Genomic DNA, 15783 nt, shown 5'->3' on the forward strand with positions numbered 1-15783 from the left:
TTTGGGTGTCTTCATCACTCTTTGTCCTGGGGCATCAGGGTAGTGTGACGGTGAAGTTCCACTTGTCAGGGGCAGCCCTGATGCCTGCAGGGGAGAGCCCTGGCGCGGCGGTCAAGAAGGAGCTCCACCGTCAGTCGTCCAACGAGAAGGCCCACCATGCCAAAGGGGGCCACCCGGTGAAGCCCCCCACCACCCCCAAGCCAGCGACCCCCCACCAGTCCAGGCCAGCTGCCGAGGAGCAGGGCACACCTCCACCTGGTGCCCCAGCTGCTGCCAAGCCTGTGAGTGCACACCCGGTTCCCCTATTGACGGATGGCTGTGTGGGTGGGCTGTGTAAAAGGGTTCAGCTTAAGTTCAGGACAACGCAGCGAGCTGTGGAAAGAAAAATGATAGGTGTAACGTTGAGGGCCTGGAAGTGGAGAGAGTGGGCGAGGGAAGAAATGCGGGTTAATGACATTCTAGTTGAAATCAAGAGGAAGAAACGGGCTTGGGCAGGGCATGTAATGCGAAGGCAAGATAACCGCTGGTCCTTAAGGGTGGCGGAGTGGATTGCAGGAGAAGGCAAGCGTAGCAAGGGGCGGCAGAAGGTTAGGTGGGCAGATGAGATTAAGAAGTTTGCGGGGATGCGGAGGCCACAGATTGCAAAGGACAGTGCTAATTGGAGAGACATGGGAGAGGCATTTGCCATGCAGAGGGCGTAGTGAGGCTGATGATGATGATGATGATGTGTGGTGGACCATGAGCAAGTTACCGCATGGCTGGTCCCAAAGTAAGCTGGCAAGAGGGGGGAGGGGGTAGGTGCTTGAGGGACACACAGAGTGTTCCAGGGTTCCAGGGAGTTCAGTTCGAGAAGGGTGAAATACACTTTTTGAAGCACATTGCTCTTTTTACCAGTCACAGCAGGCACAGACTCTCTGTCCCATCACCACCAGCACGGCACCAGCACCTGGTGTAGTTGTCACTTTCACATAGCACTTTCTCACGTCATTGGGCTGCGCCTGCTGATGCGATAGTGTGCTTTATACGTGTTCTAGTTTCATTCTAGACCCGACACACGTGGTATTTGATGAGTAGTCACTCTGAGCAGTCAATTTCCCAAGAGGTCAGAGTTGGACAATGGGCCCATGTTGTTTCAGGGTGTGTTGTCGCATTGATCGTTGCTGTCCTCTGGGAGTGACTCAAGTCGCTTCTTTTGTTGCGCAGGACGTGCCCGCGCTCAAGGCCGTGGTGCGTGAGTGTCTGGTATGCAAGCGCAAAGCGGAGTGCATTGGCCTGTACTGTGGCCGCGGCTGCATTGCCAAGTACGTCCATGATGCGAGCCAGACCATCAAGGTGAGAAGATGTGTGCTGCCTCCTTTTGCTCACTCCTCCCCACTGGCATCTCAGCCTGCAGGCATTTGGTTGTCTGGTTGGTGAGGCTCGGTAGTCCATGTTGCACCCAACCAGAAGGCAGGCTTTTGTTACACAGTTTTGTAGACGGGAAATGCAAAGGTGCCGGGCACTGTGACTCACTCACAGGGAGGTTAAAGGCTCAAAAGTGCAGCAGTGCCTTGCACTGTTGTGCATGCCTGTTTGTCACATGCTGACAGTAGTCTCTTTGAGGAAAGGGCGAGCCCATTGATGTGATTGGGTGAGACCGTGTAAATATCCGGGCGGCTCAAATTAGGCTCGTGCAGATATTCTATAGTTTTGAATATTCAAGAGTTAAGGATATTTAATGCGCTCCAATTTGTGATATTTGCTTCATATTAAAAAGTCTCGTAGCATCTCGGAGGTCCCAGTACGGTCACTGACTACAGGAACTCCTTCTCCCGTATAAATTTGTCCCCCTTATACTTTCTTTTTCGTTACAATAAACTGATTCTGATTCTTCCGATTAAGGGGATCCCTTACGTGAATACCTAAATGCCTGCAGGCATGATCAACATTAATTTTATGCTCCTTCAGTCGCTCTTAAGGGATTGCCTTTCCAAAACATGTCCCACGGAATTCAAACAATGCAAAGTGTTGAATAAACACAATGACCAGTTGATCCGCGAGATAGCCAAAGGGAGCAATGCGTAAGCAAGCCGTCGATATTGTTAACAAAGAAGGAACTTCAGCTGTTCTGTGTGCAGTAATCTTGCTTTGAGTGTGCAGGATGATGTGATACGTGTCTGTGACGTGTGCGGTGCAAATATAAGATGTGTCCTTTCCAATTAAACGTTGAAAGTCAGCACTCGTTGTGTATGCTTCTCTCCTCGTGTCCCGTTATGTTCTGCGCTGTTAACATCAGGAGTATGATCATTTTCTTGCCAACTTTCAAATAGTGAAACTTTTTAAGCATCTCCGGGGAGTTTAAGACCTCTTACTGGAATACAGCGTACACAAATGCGTAGTTGTCCCTTGAGATGAAGTGGGAGTTTTAAAAGAGAACAGCAGTGTTGGAAATTGTTCAAAATTGCAGGCGGCGAAGCTGGATGGTGAGCGGCGGCTCATGTTCACGGAGCGCAGCTCGGGCAAGCTGGTGGCCGGTGTGCAGACACCCACGGCCGAGAACCTCACCAACTGGCTGGTGCGCAACCCGACCTACGAGCTGGCCGTGGCTCGGACACCCGCCCGTCCACCCTCGGCCAAGCAGCCCAAGCCAGCTCAGGCCAAGCAGGCAGCGCAGCCCAAGCCAGCCAAGCTGCCCACCAGCAGTAGCGCCCAGCCACAGTCGACGGTGTCCTCATCGGGAGGAACGAATGCCGCCGTGGCGACCGCCACTGCGCCACCTGGTGCCACCAACAGCGCTGCCGCGGAGGGCACGGGCACTGCCGAAGCGGGTGGGGGTGAGTGTGTAGCTTATTTGCAAACTGGATGTTTTTGCGAATTCGGCTGAAATCACTGCTTGGGAATGTTTTGCTGTCACTACACGCTGCGAAACAGAAGTGGCGGATTTTCAGTGCTCAAATTTGACTATGTCTGTGTGCAGCATATTCTGCTCCCGTAGCTACCATGAAAAAAAAAACGACAGAGCTTGAGTGTTTTAAGTTAAAAATTATTTCTTCAGGAAGTGCCAAATGAAGTGCACATTGTAATCCATCAAGCTATAGACCATTTATAGCATAATCGCCTATAGTGCGGGACCGTATATAATGCGGCTTTATGTGACCACCAGTGCGCCTCCCATAGAGTTCATTGTGCAGCGTGCCGCTTAGTGTGTGGTCGCGCGCGACGGAACACAGGGTATAGTGCAGCTTTTTCGAAGAAAACGGAGCGCACTGCCCCGCGCTACGAGGCCTGCACCTTCTACAAAGAAAGCCACAAAACCCGTTGCCAGAGGGGAGAAAAACAGAGGAGAAACAGACAGTGCAGCGTGTGAAGAAGCGCAACCAGCGGCCTCATCTTTTGTTTTCCTTTGTGCAGCGCAGCGAAGGCTGGCACCGAGCAACCTGTCGTAAAGGGGCGGGTCCCATTCAGAGGGCGAGGAGGGGGACGTTGAGAAGGTCCAGTCACAGGGGGTGGCCGGTTGACAGGCCGGCTGTGCGCTCTGCACATGCGCCACCTACCGCCTAGCTATCGGAAAACGTGTTTCCTTGTCTTGCATTTGTGTTGCAGTACTTGTGTTGCGCTGCGCTAGGTTACCATGCCACCTGGTCCTTCCAACTCAAAAAAGCGGCAAGCTTTATCCCTGGAGACGAAGCATCATTAAAGGCGTCGAAAGTGATCTAAAGAAGGTTTCTGTCGCGCAGAAGTATGGCATCGCCGACACAACAGTGTCGGCATTTTGGAAAAACAGGAATAAGGTGCTACAGCAGCTGCAAGAAGATTCTGGATTGCTAGCAAGGAAGCGGATACGTACATCAAAGTACGAAGATGTCGACGCTGCTTTCTTCAAGTGGTTCTGCCAGGTGCGAGTCCAGAATGTGCTCGTGAGGGGTCCGATTCTGCAAGCAAAGGCAAGGTCATTTGCCAGCCAAGTTTCAACCCATTAAATGAGTGGATCCAGAGGTTTAGGGACCGGCAAGGAATAAGCTGCCCTGTTATCTCCGGGGAGAGCGCACAAGTTGGCGATTCTGCTGTTCAGGCCTGGCTCAGTATAAACGTTGAGACCATGCTGGGGAAGTATGCTGAGCGGGACATTTATAATGTGCATGAGGCTGGCGTGTTTTATAATTTGCTCCCAAACCGCACTCTCGCACTGTCCCACGAACGCTGCTCCGGTAGAAAGGCTTCAGAGGAGAACGGTTGACCTGCACCAATATGGATGGCAGCAACAAGAGGCACTTATTTGTGCTCGGAAAGTCACCGCAGGCAATCAAGCCTTGTGATAACGTTGTTTTTTTTTTGTTTTTTTTTTCTGGTGCGCCCGGCACTGACCTAGTACAGGCACTGCGTATGGCGGTGGTCCTAGGCGGAAACTCAGTTGAACAACACTCCGCCGGTTTTTTCGCACTGCATGTTGCAAAACGTCTTCGAAAAATCGAAGCAGCCATTTCCGGGCACATTGTCTAAAGCATCGATTCCGAGGTACCGCCTTTGTCAAAAGTAACCAGGCTGCATGGTTTGCTTCTAGCTTGTATAGTGGAGCCCTTGTGGCTTTCCTAAAGATCAAAAAGTGTTGGAAGGTAAGAAGACCCCCAGTCCTTACCTTTTAACGACCATTCCAGCTTCAGGAAAGCTGTAAGGGATCCACTGTACGAGCTAGAAGCAAACCACGCAGCCTGGTTACTTTTGACAAAGACCGTACATATGTGACCACTACTCAACGTGTTGTGACACGTGTGCACACAAGCCTTCTCCATCCACACTGAAATTCCTCCAGGCAGCACAGTTTCTGTAGGGTTCTTGCAGGATGACAGCCGGGGTGCTTTTAAAACACACGTGGAAAAAATATTAGTTGCAAGCGAATGTAGCGGGTGCATTTATTATGTGAGCACATCCATTGACCGAGATTTCCAGACTACCAAGAAAATCGCGCCATGACGCCGATTTTGAAACGGTGAAAGACCGCATTGCTGGCAGATTTTTGTAAAATAAGCGTTGTTCAGCAAACGTCCAATCCAATCTGTCAATGATCTGGCCTTTCAGCGAAATTTTTCGTGGGTCCCATGAATTGCGTTGAAGCGGGATTGAGCTGTAGTCGGAGTAAACTTTGCCAGCATAACAGCTGACTTCATTCACTCTCTCACACCTGCATGGTTTCTCTCATCAGTCATGGATACACATTCATAATGCACATGTGTGTTGGAAGGGTTCTGTAAGTCTGTTCAGAGGTTGCAGTTGGGATGGTGTTCAGTGGTATACGCAAAGCCATTGTTGTCTCAGCCGACCTATTTCTGTTCAGTGTTGTGCCAAGGCCACTCAGCTGTGTAGTATGGCACTGACTTGGGGACACCCTGCCTTTGTGGTTTTCCTGTAGCCGTGTAGTTCACCCATGTGTTTCTTTTTTTCCTTTGCATGTGGTCCAGAGACAAAGAAAGTGGAGGTTGCACAGCCATCCATCGAGCCAGTCCGCCTCAACGTGCGGAAGGTGCTCAGGGACGCGCTGCTCAACAGGCAAGTGCATTCTCTGAAACATTCCGGGCATTGTCAACGGGGGACCAGGGTTGCTTGCATAGAAGGAGGACATAGCTCACATTTCTAGGCTATCATTTGTTCCTCTTTGCTTGTTCAGCATTTTTGCAGCACCTGCAAAAAAAGCAAAAAAAAAGCAATGCAAAATCATAGGTTGTTACTTTCCACATAGTAAACATGCCATGCGCAGGTTGCAGAAATGCATGGCTGTTGACAAATACAGTAGACTCTTTTTGAAGCGGATTTTTTTTTTTTTTTTTTACGTTGGCTCCTGTGGGAAGCTAACCGAATGGTCTCACATCATTCATTTTATCCAAGAGTTCGTCTTAACTGAGTTTGTCATAGTGGGACCCGTCCCTTGCAATGTGCAAGGGCTTCATTCACTGAAACTGTGATGCAGAACCACTGTGCTGAACTCGTAAGGCTGTGGTAAGACTCGGTGAACGTGAAATGAGCAGGTTGTGTTGTGTTGCAAGCAGTTTCTGATAATTTCACCAAGTCCGAAGAGCTTTGATGGCTCAACATCAAAATGTGTACAGCAAGACTGCCTGTATTACTGCGAGGAGCAGCTTTGCTCTTGACAAAAAGAGTAGGATGGTTACTGCGTCAAGTGAAAAGGTATCGAACACTGTGTTCAAGAGCAAGTATTGATGGAGAGATGCTTTAGTGCTAGTGGCAAATTTTCGTACGCGACTCCAAGCGCCGAGGTTTTCACGGGCCTAAGTCGGGAATGTTTCCGGCTGGAGATGAAGCTTTCCAGACAGACGTTTAAAGTGAGCATCCCTGAAAACTGTGTGTGGCTGTTCTACGCGATGTTGTTGTACGTGCTGTGGGTCCGCAGCAGCTGCGACGGCAGCAGCACTAGTAGGGACCAGCAGTCAGTTCAGCAAAAACTTTGTTAAAATAAAGATTAGGGGGCGGCGAGGCGTCGGCTTGCAGTCGTGTAAATACAGTATTGATCACAGTGCCAAGTTCGGGGTGCAACTATCTGATTTTTCGCGACCAAACTAAGGGTGCGCCTATTATGCGAGTAAATACGGTAGTATCATGTTTGATAAATATGGAACCTTAGTCGCTTTGGGACGTTAAACCCAATAAACCAAACCAAACCAAACTGGAACTCCAAAATATGCAGCTTATTTTGTGACAAAACACTGCGGCAAGCATAATACCATTGCTGCCAGCAATACAAAAATAACCAGCACCAGCTTTCTCAAAAGTGCACGAATGCTACCGTGGCTTGTACAAGACAAACAAGTTTGTTTCAAGAGTGATTAAAGCTACTGTACTGAATGAAAATTTCGTCTTTAACCATTGCAGATTAAACTTGTTGGTTGATTGCTAGCATGCCTGCAAAATTATTGGTGGCGGTGGTGATGCCATACTACCTTGGTGTGAGATGATGGAACCTCTTGACGGTCACTGAGTACACCATATTGCGGCAGCACAACTCCTTCGAGTTTGATAGCGATTGAGAATCTCTGAGGCTGCCATGTCAGTAGCCTATGAAAGTGCCCGTGTGACATTAAATAATCTGGAGTCCTTCACTAAAGTGTCCTTCATAGCCACATGTCAGTTTGGTGCGTTGAACCCCACGATTTTTCAAATTATCATTCTAGATTTGGATCGAAAACACTGGACTTTGGCACTTTCCGCACCAAACCACAGAGCTAGACCGACCAGCTGGGTATGCCTAGGGGCATTTCCACTTTTCCTTTTTGTTTTACCTTTCCTTAACAGCCACTAAATTTCAGCTGTCAACTTTGGAAAATGTGCAAAAAATGAGGACGGAGGAGCGATGAGTAATGAAATGCATGAACGCACAGTGCAAGTTGTCTAGTCAGTTTGATGAGGTGACGTTAAATAGATAGAACAGGAAAGGTGGCTATCGGTGGAACTGCACAGCTGTTGGCGCTTGGAGACGGAAAACATGGAATCAGCGCTAGACGGCAGATAGATGGTTTCCTTGACGTTACTGCCATATTAGGGAGGAGGAGGAGGAGGAGGATAAACTTTATTTTCGTCGACAGATGTATCTGACGGTGTGGGGTTATAGCCCCATCAAGTGGCCATGAGCCCGTGGCGTTCGGCGACTTCTAGGGCTCTTGTCACAACCCGGATCTGTGTGTCCGAGTCGGAGCTGAGCAATGCGGCCTCCCACTGGTCTGGATTCGAGAGCTGCAAGCCTCTAGGGGGGTAGTCCCGAGGGCAAGCCCAGAGTATGTGGGATAGAGTGGCATGTTGGCCACACATTTGACAGGAAGGGGAGTAGACCCCAGGGTATATGCGGGCATATATCGCGGGGTTGGGGAAGGTGTTCGTTTGGAGTTGCCTCCACGCAACTTCTTGGGGTTTGGTGAGAGAACTATGTGCGGGGGGATATAGAAGTCTACCTAAGCGGTAGTGCATGGTTATGTCATGAAATGTGACCATACGATCTCTCGCCGTCCGCAGGACGGGCGACACCACAACCCGGTCGACGAATCCTCGGGCATAATTGTGGGCCGCCTCGTTGCCTGGATGCGACGAGTGCGCAGGGACCCAGATCAATTGGATCGGGCGGAGTTGAAGTTTGGTGGAGTGGAGGAGAGAGAGGGTGACAGGGGAGACCCGGCCTTTGGCGAAACTACGAATCGCCGATTTAGAGTCGCTGAAGATGGTTTCTGCAGAGGTGGAGACCATCGCCAAGGCTATGGCCGCCTCCTCGGCCTCTTCAGGCAATCTGACGGGAATGGAGCACGCAACTAGCGGCCGTCCACAGTAGTTTACAACCGCGAGCGAAAAAGCTTCGCGGTCGGGGTATTCAGCGGCGTCGACATAGACTGCTGTCTGATCTGTTAAATATTTTTTGTGCAGAGACTTAGCCCTGTGCTTGCGGCGAGCGACATGATACTCTGGGTGCATATTTTTAGGAAGAGGGGTAACGATAAGGTTACTGTGGATATGGTGTGGAAGCTGGACCCTGTCGGGTGCGGTTGTTTCGAAGCGTATTCCAAGCTTGTCGAGTATGTGACGTCCCGTGGAGGTGTGAGTGAGACGCTCGTACTGAGAAGTGAGATGAGCTTCCGAGAGCTCCGTCACAGTGTTGTAGACCCCTAATGCCAGTAGTTTATACGTGGGGGTCCGGTGGGGGAGATGAAGAGCCGCCTTGTAAGCCTGTCGAATAAGGCAGTCAACGCGGTCCTGTTCCTGGCAGCTAAGGTAGAGGTAAGGGAGGGTATATGTGAGGCGACTGATAACAAACGCCTGAACAAGACGTCGGAGGTCAGCCTCTCGCATGCCTCTATGTTTATTAAGCAAACAAGGGAAGGGGAATGAGGAGCTCGTTATAAATATGAAAGAAGCCAACAGCCACAGAAACCAAGGGGCACAGGGGATATTTTTTTTTTTTTTTTTTAATTTGTTTATTTATTTTGTGGTGTTGATTAATTTAGAATATTACTGAATATGTTATCGGTTAAAGCGAATTGATTAGAAAAGCAGAAGAAAAAACAACCACTGCCGCCGGTGGGATCAATTCGCTTTAACCGATAACATATTCAGTAATATTCTAAATTAATCAACACCACAAAATAAATAAACAAATTAAAAAAAAAAAAAAAAAAATATCCCCTGTGCCCCTTGGTTTCTGTGGCTGTTGGCTTCTTTCATATCTATGTTTATTAGCAATGCGACGAATTAGACGAATGGTCTGCGATACAGAGACTGTAAGTTTAGCTAGAGTGTCGGTGTTTTTCCGATTGCTCTGGATGAGGAGCCCCAATACCCTAATGGTGGATACTTCGCGTATGGGCTGACCACTAGCAGTAATGCAGATGGGAGGATGGCCGTGGAGGCCGGATTGACCTCGGATAAGCAGCAGCTCGGATTTCTGAGGGGAGCACGAGAGGTCGGCTGCGGCTACATGGCGCTCAATGACATCGACCGCTTGTTGAAGTGCGGATTCGACCTCAGCATCGTTGCCTGTTGAAACCCAGAGGGTAATGTCGTCTGCGTATAAGGTATGGGATAGCCGGGGGATAGCATCTAATTTAGAAGGTAGCGTGAGCAAGGCGACATTGAAAAGAAATGGGGAGAGAACGGATCCCTGGGGGGTGCCATTGCTACCGAGGTTTATAGGGTCTGAGAGGAGAGAGCCAAAGCTAAGTTCAGCTGTACGACCAGAGAGGAAAGTACGTATATACTCGTAGGTACGGTGACCAGGATTTAACAGGGAGAGGTTAGTGAGAATAGCTCGGTGCGAGACGCTGTCAAATGCTTTAGTTAAATCAAGCCCTAGAATAGCCTTTGTGCCCGCTCTGGTAGAGGGGCACAGTATCTCTCGTGAGAGCTGGATCATAATGTCTTGCGTAGAGAGATTTGAGCGGAAGCCAAACATGGTGCGAGGTAGGAGATGGTTATCTTCAACGTAATTATTGAGACGGTTGAGAATGACGTGCTCCATCAGTTTCCCAGCACAGGAAGTGAGGGAGATGGGGCGGAGGTTTTCGAGAGCTAGTTGTTTTCCTGGCTTCGGTATGAAAGTCACGCGTGCATGTTTCCATGCTGCGGGGATTTTACCCTCTCTCCAGCAATCATTCATAAAGGCAGTGAGGGCCTCAATGGACGGGTCATCTAAATTACGGAGAGTTTTGTTGGAAATGCCGTCCGGTCCCGGGGCCGAGTTAGGACGGAGCTGAGTGAGAGCGAATCTTACCTCAGCTTCCGAAATTTCCTGATCGAGGGCAGGGTTGGCACCGCCCATGTAGGGGGGGAGAGGGTCCGGGGAAGTAGTATTGAGATAGCGTACACGAAGTTCATCGAGAAGATCCTGGTCTGAGCCGGGGTGTTGATGGACTATGCGGGAAATGGTGTCTCGTTTGGATGTTTTGCAACCGTCTGGGTCTAAAAGGTAACGGAGAAGGTGCCAGGTGCGAGTTAGCCCGAGCTGTCCACGCATGTTGTCACAAACTTGACCCCATTGCTGGGTAGTCAGTGCGATAGTGTGCGCCTCAATCTGTTTGTCTATCTGAGCTACTCTACGCTGAAGCGTTCTATTGTGGCGCTGTTTTTTCCAACGGTTTTGAAGGCTTTCGCGGGCCTGCCATAGGTGGAGGAGACGGCTGTCTGTATTGGATTGATCAGCCGTGATAGGTGATTCTTGAGTAGTAGCAGAGACATCTGCCTGCAGTTTGGAGATCCACTCGTCCAGGTTATTAATCTGGGTAGGGGCGTTTTGAGCGCGTAGGGAACGAAACTTGTCCCAATCCGTGATTAGGGTCGGGCGACCTCTCCGGCGGAACGGGGACATGCTGAGGGTGGTCGCGAGGAGATAGTGGTCGCTGCCGAGGGTATTCCCAGTGTTCAGCCACTGATCGAACCGTACGTTTTTGCAGAATGTCAGATCAGGTGAAGTGTCAACAGAAACGCTGTTTCCTACGCGGGTGGGAGTGTGAGGGTCAGTAACAAGGGTGAAGCCCAGTTCCTGTGCTCGCAACCACAGTGTGTTACCCTTTCGGTTGGCGGTGCGGTAACCCCAAGCGGGGTGGTGGGCATTGAAATCTCCTACAATGAGGAGACCAGAATGGTGCGCAAGCCTGTTGACCCGGGAAAGAAGGGTGGTGAAGTTGCGTCTTCTGTCTCTTGGAGGGCTATAAAGGTTAAGAATGAAGAGGCTTTGGTCGCCCCTTTTACGAGGGAGGAGTTCGAGCAAGACGCAGTCTACCCCAACGTCGTCTAAGGAGTGTTGGACGGCCGTCAGGTTGCGTTGAACCAAAATAGCGGTGTCGGGAGTGGTGACATCTAGGGGGGAGTGTGGTTTATAGCCAGGTAGTTTCACTGGGCCATGAGTTTCCTGAAGGGCGATGATATCAGGGGGGATGTCGGAACTTTGGACATACTGCTGCAGGTTGCCTCGCTTGCGGCGAAACCCCCTGCAGTTCCATTGCCACACATTAAGTAGGTGGCGGGGCGCCATGGTGAAGTGTGGGTAAAGCTAAAATGGGTAGGGTGGTGGGAGCGTGCGGCAAGCGACCGTATGGTTTAACGCGCGTCGTGTGGAGGGCGGCCGTTGCGTCTCCCCTAGCTTCAAGGCCTGTGACGCGTGTTTGGATCTGTTGCATGAGGGTGTTAAGTTGTTGTTGGATTTGCTGCTGCATTTGTTGTTGGAACTGGAGCATTTGCTGTTGGATTTGTTGGGAGAACTCAGCAAATTTCGCTTCGAGCTTAGCATCAATTTTAGCCTCTAAGTTTTCCTCTAGGCGAGCCTCAAAATCCTCAAGGTCGGCAAAATTAACATAGCGTTCTGAGCGGGAGGTAGCTTTCCGCTTAGAGGGAGGACTAGAGGTAGTATCTTTGGGTTGCGGGGGAGTAGATGGGGGCGCCTGAGGTGAGATGGTAGGAACAGGTTGAAGTGGTAGAGTGGCATTTGTTTGAGGTGGTGGATCGGGTGCAAAGGGTGGACGCTTTAAGGAAGCGTTTTGTTGTTGGAGTCTATGATTGCTAGCTTTAAGGGCTGTTATCTCGTCGCGCAGGGCTTGCAGCTCTGAATCACGAGACTGAGATTGCTGAGAGTGAGAAGCCGCAGCTGCCCAGCTCACCTGGTTTTTCGTGGAGGGCTCTCGGTGAGGAGACGACTTGGAGTCTAGGGGTGGGAAGGACTGGGAGCGATTCCGGCTGGAGCGCCGGTAAGAGGAGGAGGAGCGGTTGGAGTCCATTTTGGTCGAGGTGTTCTCAGCCCCTTGGCGACGGGTCCGGGATCGGGAACGATGGGAGGTGGAGGCACTGTCTGAGTCAGCTTGTAGCTGGCGTTTCAGTACGGCAGCAGGCACTTTGTAGCGGCGTTTACACTTGGAGGAACCAGTCTGGTGAGGACCAGAACAAACTATACAAGTGGGGGTGCATTCATGGGTTTCGTCAGGGTCGCAAACTCCGCAGTGAGGACACTTGGAGAGCTTGGGAGACGGGCAAACGTCCTCTCGGTGTCCCGTTTTGCGACAGTTAAGGCAGGCTTCCACTTTGTTCTTGAAGATGTAGCAGCGCACAGCACTTCCTGCGTAGGAGACTTGGCGGGGGACCTTTGTCCCTGCGAAAGTGATGACAATAGATTGGGTCTTGCCTAAACGGCGGGCGTAGAGAATGCAGTGTTCTGGATTCTGGGGTATCAAGTACTCCATGATTTCCTCCTGGGTCTCATCCACGTACTGGTGGTGAATGATACCTCGGACGTATGCGCCTGGCGGGGCCAAATAGGTGGCAACTGGGTAGCTTGTCGGGCCCAGGATGATTTCCTGTAGCTTCGTGTAAGTGATGGCGCGGTCCCGGTTCGGGGTGCTAAAGGTGAGGGTGTTGTGAACGAAATTCACCCGAAGGCGGTCCTCTGCGGTATCGGAGTAAGTCAAACGAAGGCTTGAGGTGATTGCTCTGCGAAGAGCGTTCTCGCCCCAGGAACGCAGATTGAGGCCCCCGCGAGGGCGAATGATGACTTTAAAGTCTTCAAGAGGGAGACGTGGCAGTGACGGTGCACCTCGAGGTAGCTTACGTGACGTGGAGGGAGGTAGCTGCTGGGACGCGGTATGCTGGGCGGACGCGGAAGGCGTCTCCGTCAGCGGTGGCTTGGGAGTGCGTTTCGATGAAGCGGCGGCGGAGCCGCGTTCGTAGCAGCGGGCTACATAGGTCCAGTCCGTGGGTATATAATCTTGAGGGGCTAGATCCTCCCCCTCCACGGTGACGACGTCCATGCTTGGCGAAGCACTGGGCCCGGCTGCGAAGCAGAGCCTATCGCCAGCGGCGGTAGGCTTAGCGAGGCTGGCGCTGGACTCGGTGGAAACAAGTGTCCATGCAGGTCACAAAAACGGAGTGCCGGTCCCGAAATTGGGCTGGGCAGGTGCCGAGCACCTTCGTGAACTTCGGGAGACACAATAAGATTCGGCGGAAGGTCAAAAGTCGGTCAAAATAGCAGAAACGGCCGGAGCCCATACGCACACGCGTCTGCACACCAGGCCAGGAACGCCGACCAGCATCTGCCATATTAGGGGGAAAGGGTCACGAGTGTCTGTCATCATGTGCTCCAGGTGCAAGGAGGCCACGGACCTGTCGCTGCCAGCGGACGAGGTGCGCCGCATGGCGGTGCGCATTGAGGAGGAGCTGTTCAAGTTCTTCCGGGACACGGGCACGCGCTACAAGTCCAAGTACCGCAGCCTGGTCTTCAACATCAAGGACAGCCGCAACCAGGGGCTCTTCCGCAAGATCCTCCGCGGCAAGATCCCGCCCGACCGGCTCGTCCGCATGACGCCTGAGGAGCTGGCCTCCAAGGAGCTGGCCCGATGGCGTGAGCAGGAGAACAAGCATGTGCGTGTCTCCTCTCCTTCTTTTTGCTTTTTCTGTGGCTGCCGGAACATGTAGTACTTCGAGCAATGCGGCTACAACCACTTTTTTTGCATTCAGGGTCTCCTTGACTGAGATGAAAAAAATGAGGATTCTCCTCTTGCTGTGTGCTATAACAGCGGTTCTCCTTTTTTTTTTTTTACCCTTGGGGAACCGCAGGGTCTCTCGGAAGGTGCTCAGTGACAAACCCTTCATCTGTCTCTCCTCCCTTCGTGCCTGACATACATGCAAAAAAAAAAAAAGACGACGATACAAGGCTCCTCAAGAAATGCCTGAATTAAAATAAAGATGAATGGCTGTGTGGTGAAGCAGCGATCGCTGTACGATTTGATTCACAAGTAAAAGTAAAGCATGGCTGAAGAAAAGGTTGGCGTTAAGTGGCTTCTAGCATCCTCAGGGAACCCGAGCGTTCCACGGAATTCAATTTGAGAACCCCCATCCCTATCGCATTGTGCTCCAAGCATTTGAATGAAAGGTGCTTCTATCACCATGTTTGTCTTTCTAGGATTTAAAAGTATATAAGAAAAAGGTACCTTATCTTGGCTGTTGCACCTGTTAAGTATCGGATTGAAAACGCATAAAGATTTGTGCACTGAACAATTATTGCACAATGTGCAAGAAAGTAGTCTACTGGAGAATGTGGTTCAAATGTTATTGTTAAATACAGCAATGAACTGTAATTCGAATGCCTTGAGCTTGCAGTTGGGTCTTGTCTGAATTGTGCCTGTGTGAATAAGAGAGGACTCCTGCTATTCAAACTGGTCAAGATGTAAAGCGATTCAGTTCAAATGAAAATTGCGGTGTGTTGCTGTGTGGGGTGTGACAGCGTTTTTGTGTTCTAGAGGAATAGTGGTCGCATCTGGACGCCTCCTATCAATTTATTCTTGTAAGTGATGCACGTAGCTTCTGTCGCCGTGTTCACTGTAGCAGGCTAGCCAAGTCCATATGAGTCAAATATGGCTGGCGGAAGTCACACATAGTCTCACCCTGATTGACCCGCGCTGACAACTTGCATTGTCGCTTCCGATGAGCGGCTGACCGCCTGGCACACATACCGTATTTACCCAATTCCAACGCGCCCCCGATTCCAACGCGCACCCAATTTACGGCACCAAAAAAAAAAAAAAATTTTCAAGCCCCGATTCTAACGCGCGCCCGATATTGGTAATGAAAAAAAAAAAAAACTACAAGCCCCGCTTCTAACGTGCATGTGACTTCCACGAATGAAAATAATTTGCAACCGTTTTTATATTTTAAGGGGAGATGCGGGTGAAAAAACCGCGATTTTTTTCGATAAAGTCGATTTTGTATTTTCTTGCGTTTTGTATTCCCCCAAGCCTCTTCTTTTATGTGTAAAAAAATCAAAGCCAATAATCAATGGGAAGTTAGTAAAAAATACTATTAAAGCACTCGCGGTGGCTCGCGAAAGTGCGAATTTGACCGAATTTCGGGAACGCGGCATTTCGCTCCACGGCGTCGCCCGCTCTTGAATATTCGCGGGGAAGTAGGCCTACCCATCGTCTACGACATGGTCTACGAGAAGCCACTTCGGCAGCGGCGCATTCTTGATAAAAATACGAAAAAAAAGATCGTTTCCCGCCCGAGTCGAGCGTCGCGACTGGCCCTTCAAATCACGTGGTACGATCGGAGCCGTTCCATTGGCTACGAGCATTCCACCGCACGGTCGGGCGCAGACGCTCTTTCTTCGTTCTGCCGCCACCGAGACGTGAACCAACGCTTCTGCCCGGGTTTTTCTCCTATCTCCGCTATGGATGTGACTGAGAAACGAGATTTTCGCTCACGCAATTTCCTGACAAAGCATCAGTATAAAGGAAGACGCCCCAAGCGCAAGCGGAGAGCTCCGGTTCCGGGAGGTTC

General features: G+C 50.7%; 1 protein-coding gene across 9 annotated transcripts in view; it reads left to right on the forward strand.

Annotated features, from left to right (window-relative positions):
- pps (protein partner of snf) overlaps nucleotides 1-15783 on the forward strand; it is a 150772-nt gene that overhangs the window by 109730 nt on the left and 25259 nt on the right. For 7 of the 9 annotated variants that reach the window (XM_089558612.1, XM_089558620.1, XM_089558628.1 and 4 more), the window contains 5 exons: nucleotides 70-281; nucleotides 1204-1332; nucleotides 2447-2813; nucleotides 5436-5523; nucleotides 13593-13869. In XM_089558612.1, the coding sequence (XP_089414738.1) occupies nucleotides 70-281; nucleotides 1204-1332; nucleotides 2447-2813; nucleotides 5436-5523; nucleotides 13593-13869 (1073 nt within the window). The remainder of the gene's footprint in view (nucleotides 1-69; nucleotides 282-1203; nucleotides 1333-2446; nucleotides 2814-5435; nucleotides 5524-13592; nucleotides 13870-15783) is intronic. The other 2 variants (XM_089558635.1, XM_089558658.1) reach the window with 1 other exon arrangement.

Source organism: Amblyomma mixtum, chromosome 1, assembly GCF_055824585.1.
Source record: "Amblyomma mixtum isolate Tamu chromosome 1, ASM5582458v1, whole genome shotgun sequence".
Classification (NCBI taxonomy): Eukaryota; Metazoa; Arthropoda; class Arachnida; order Ixodida; family Ixodidae; genus Amblyomma; species Amblyomma mixtum.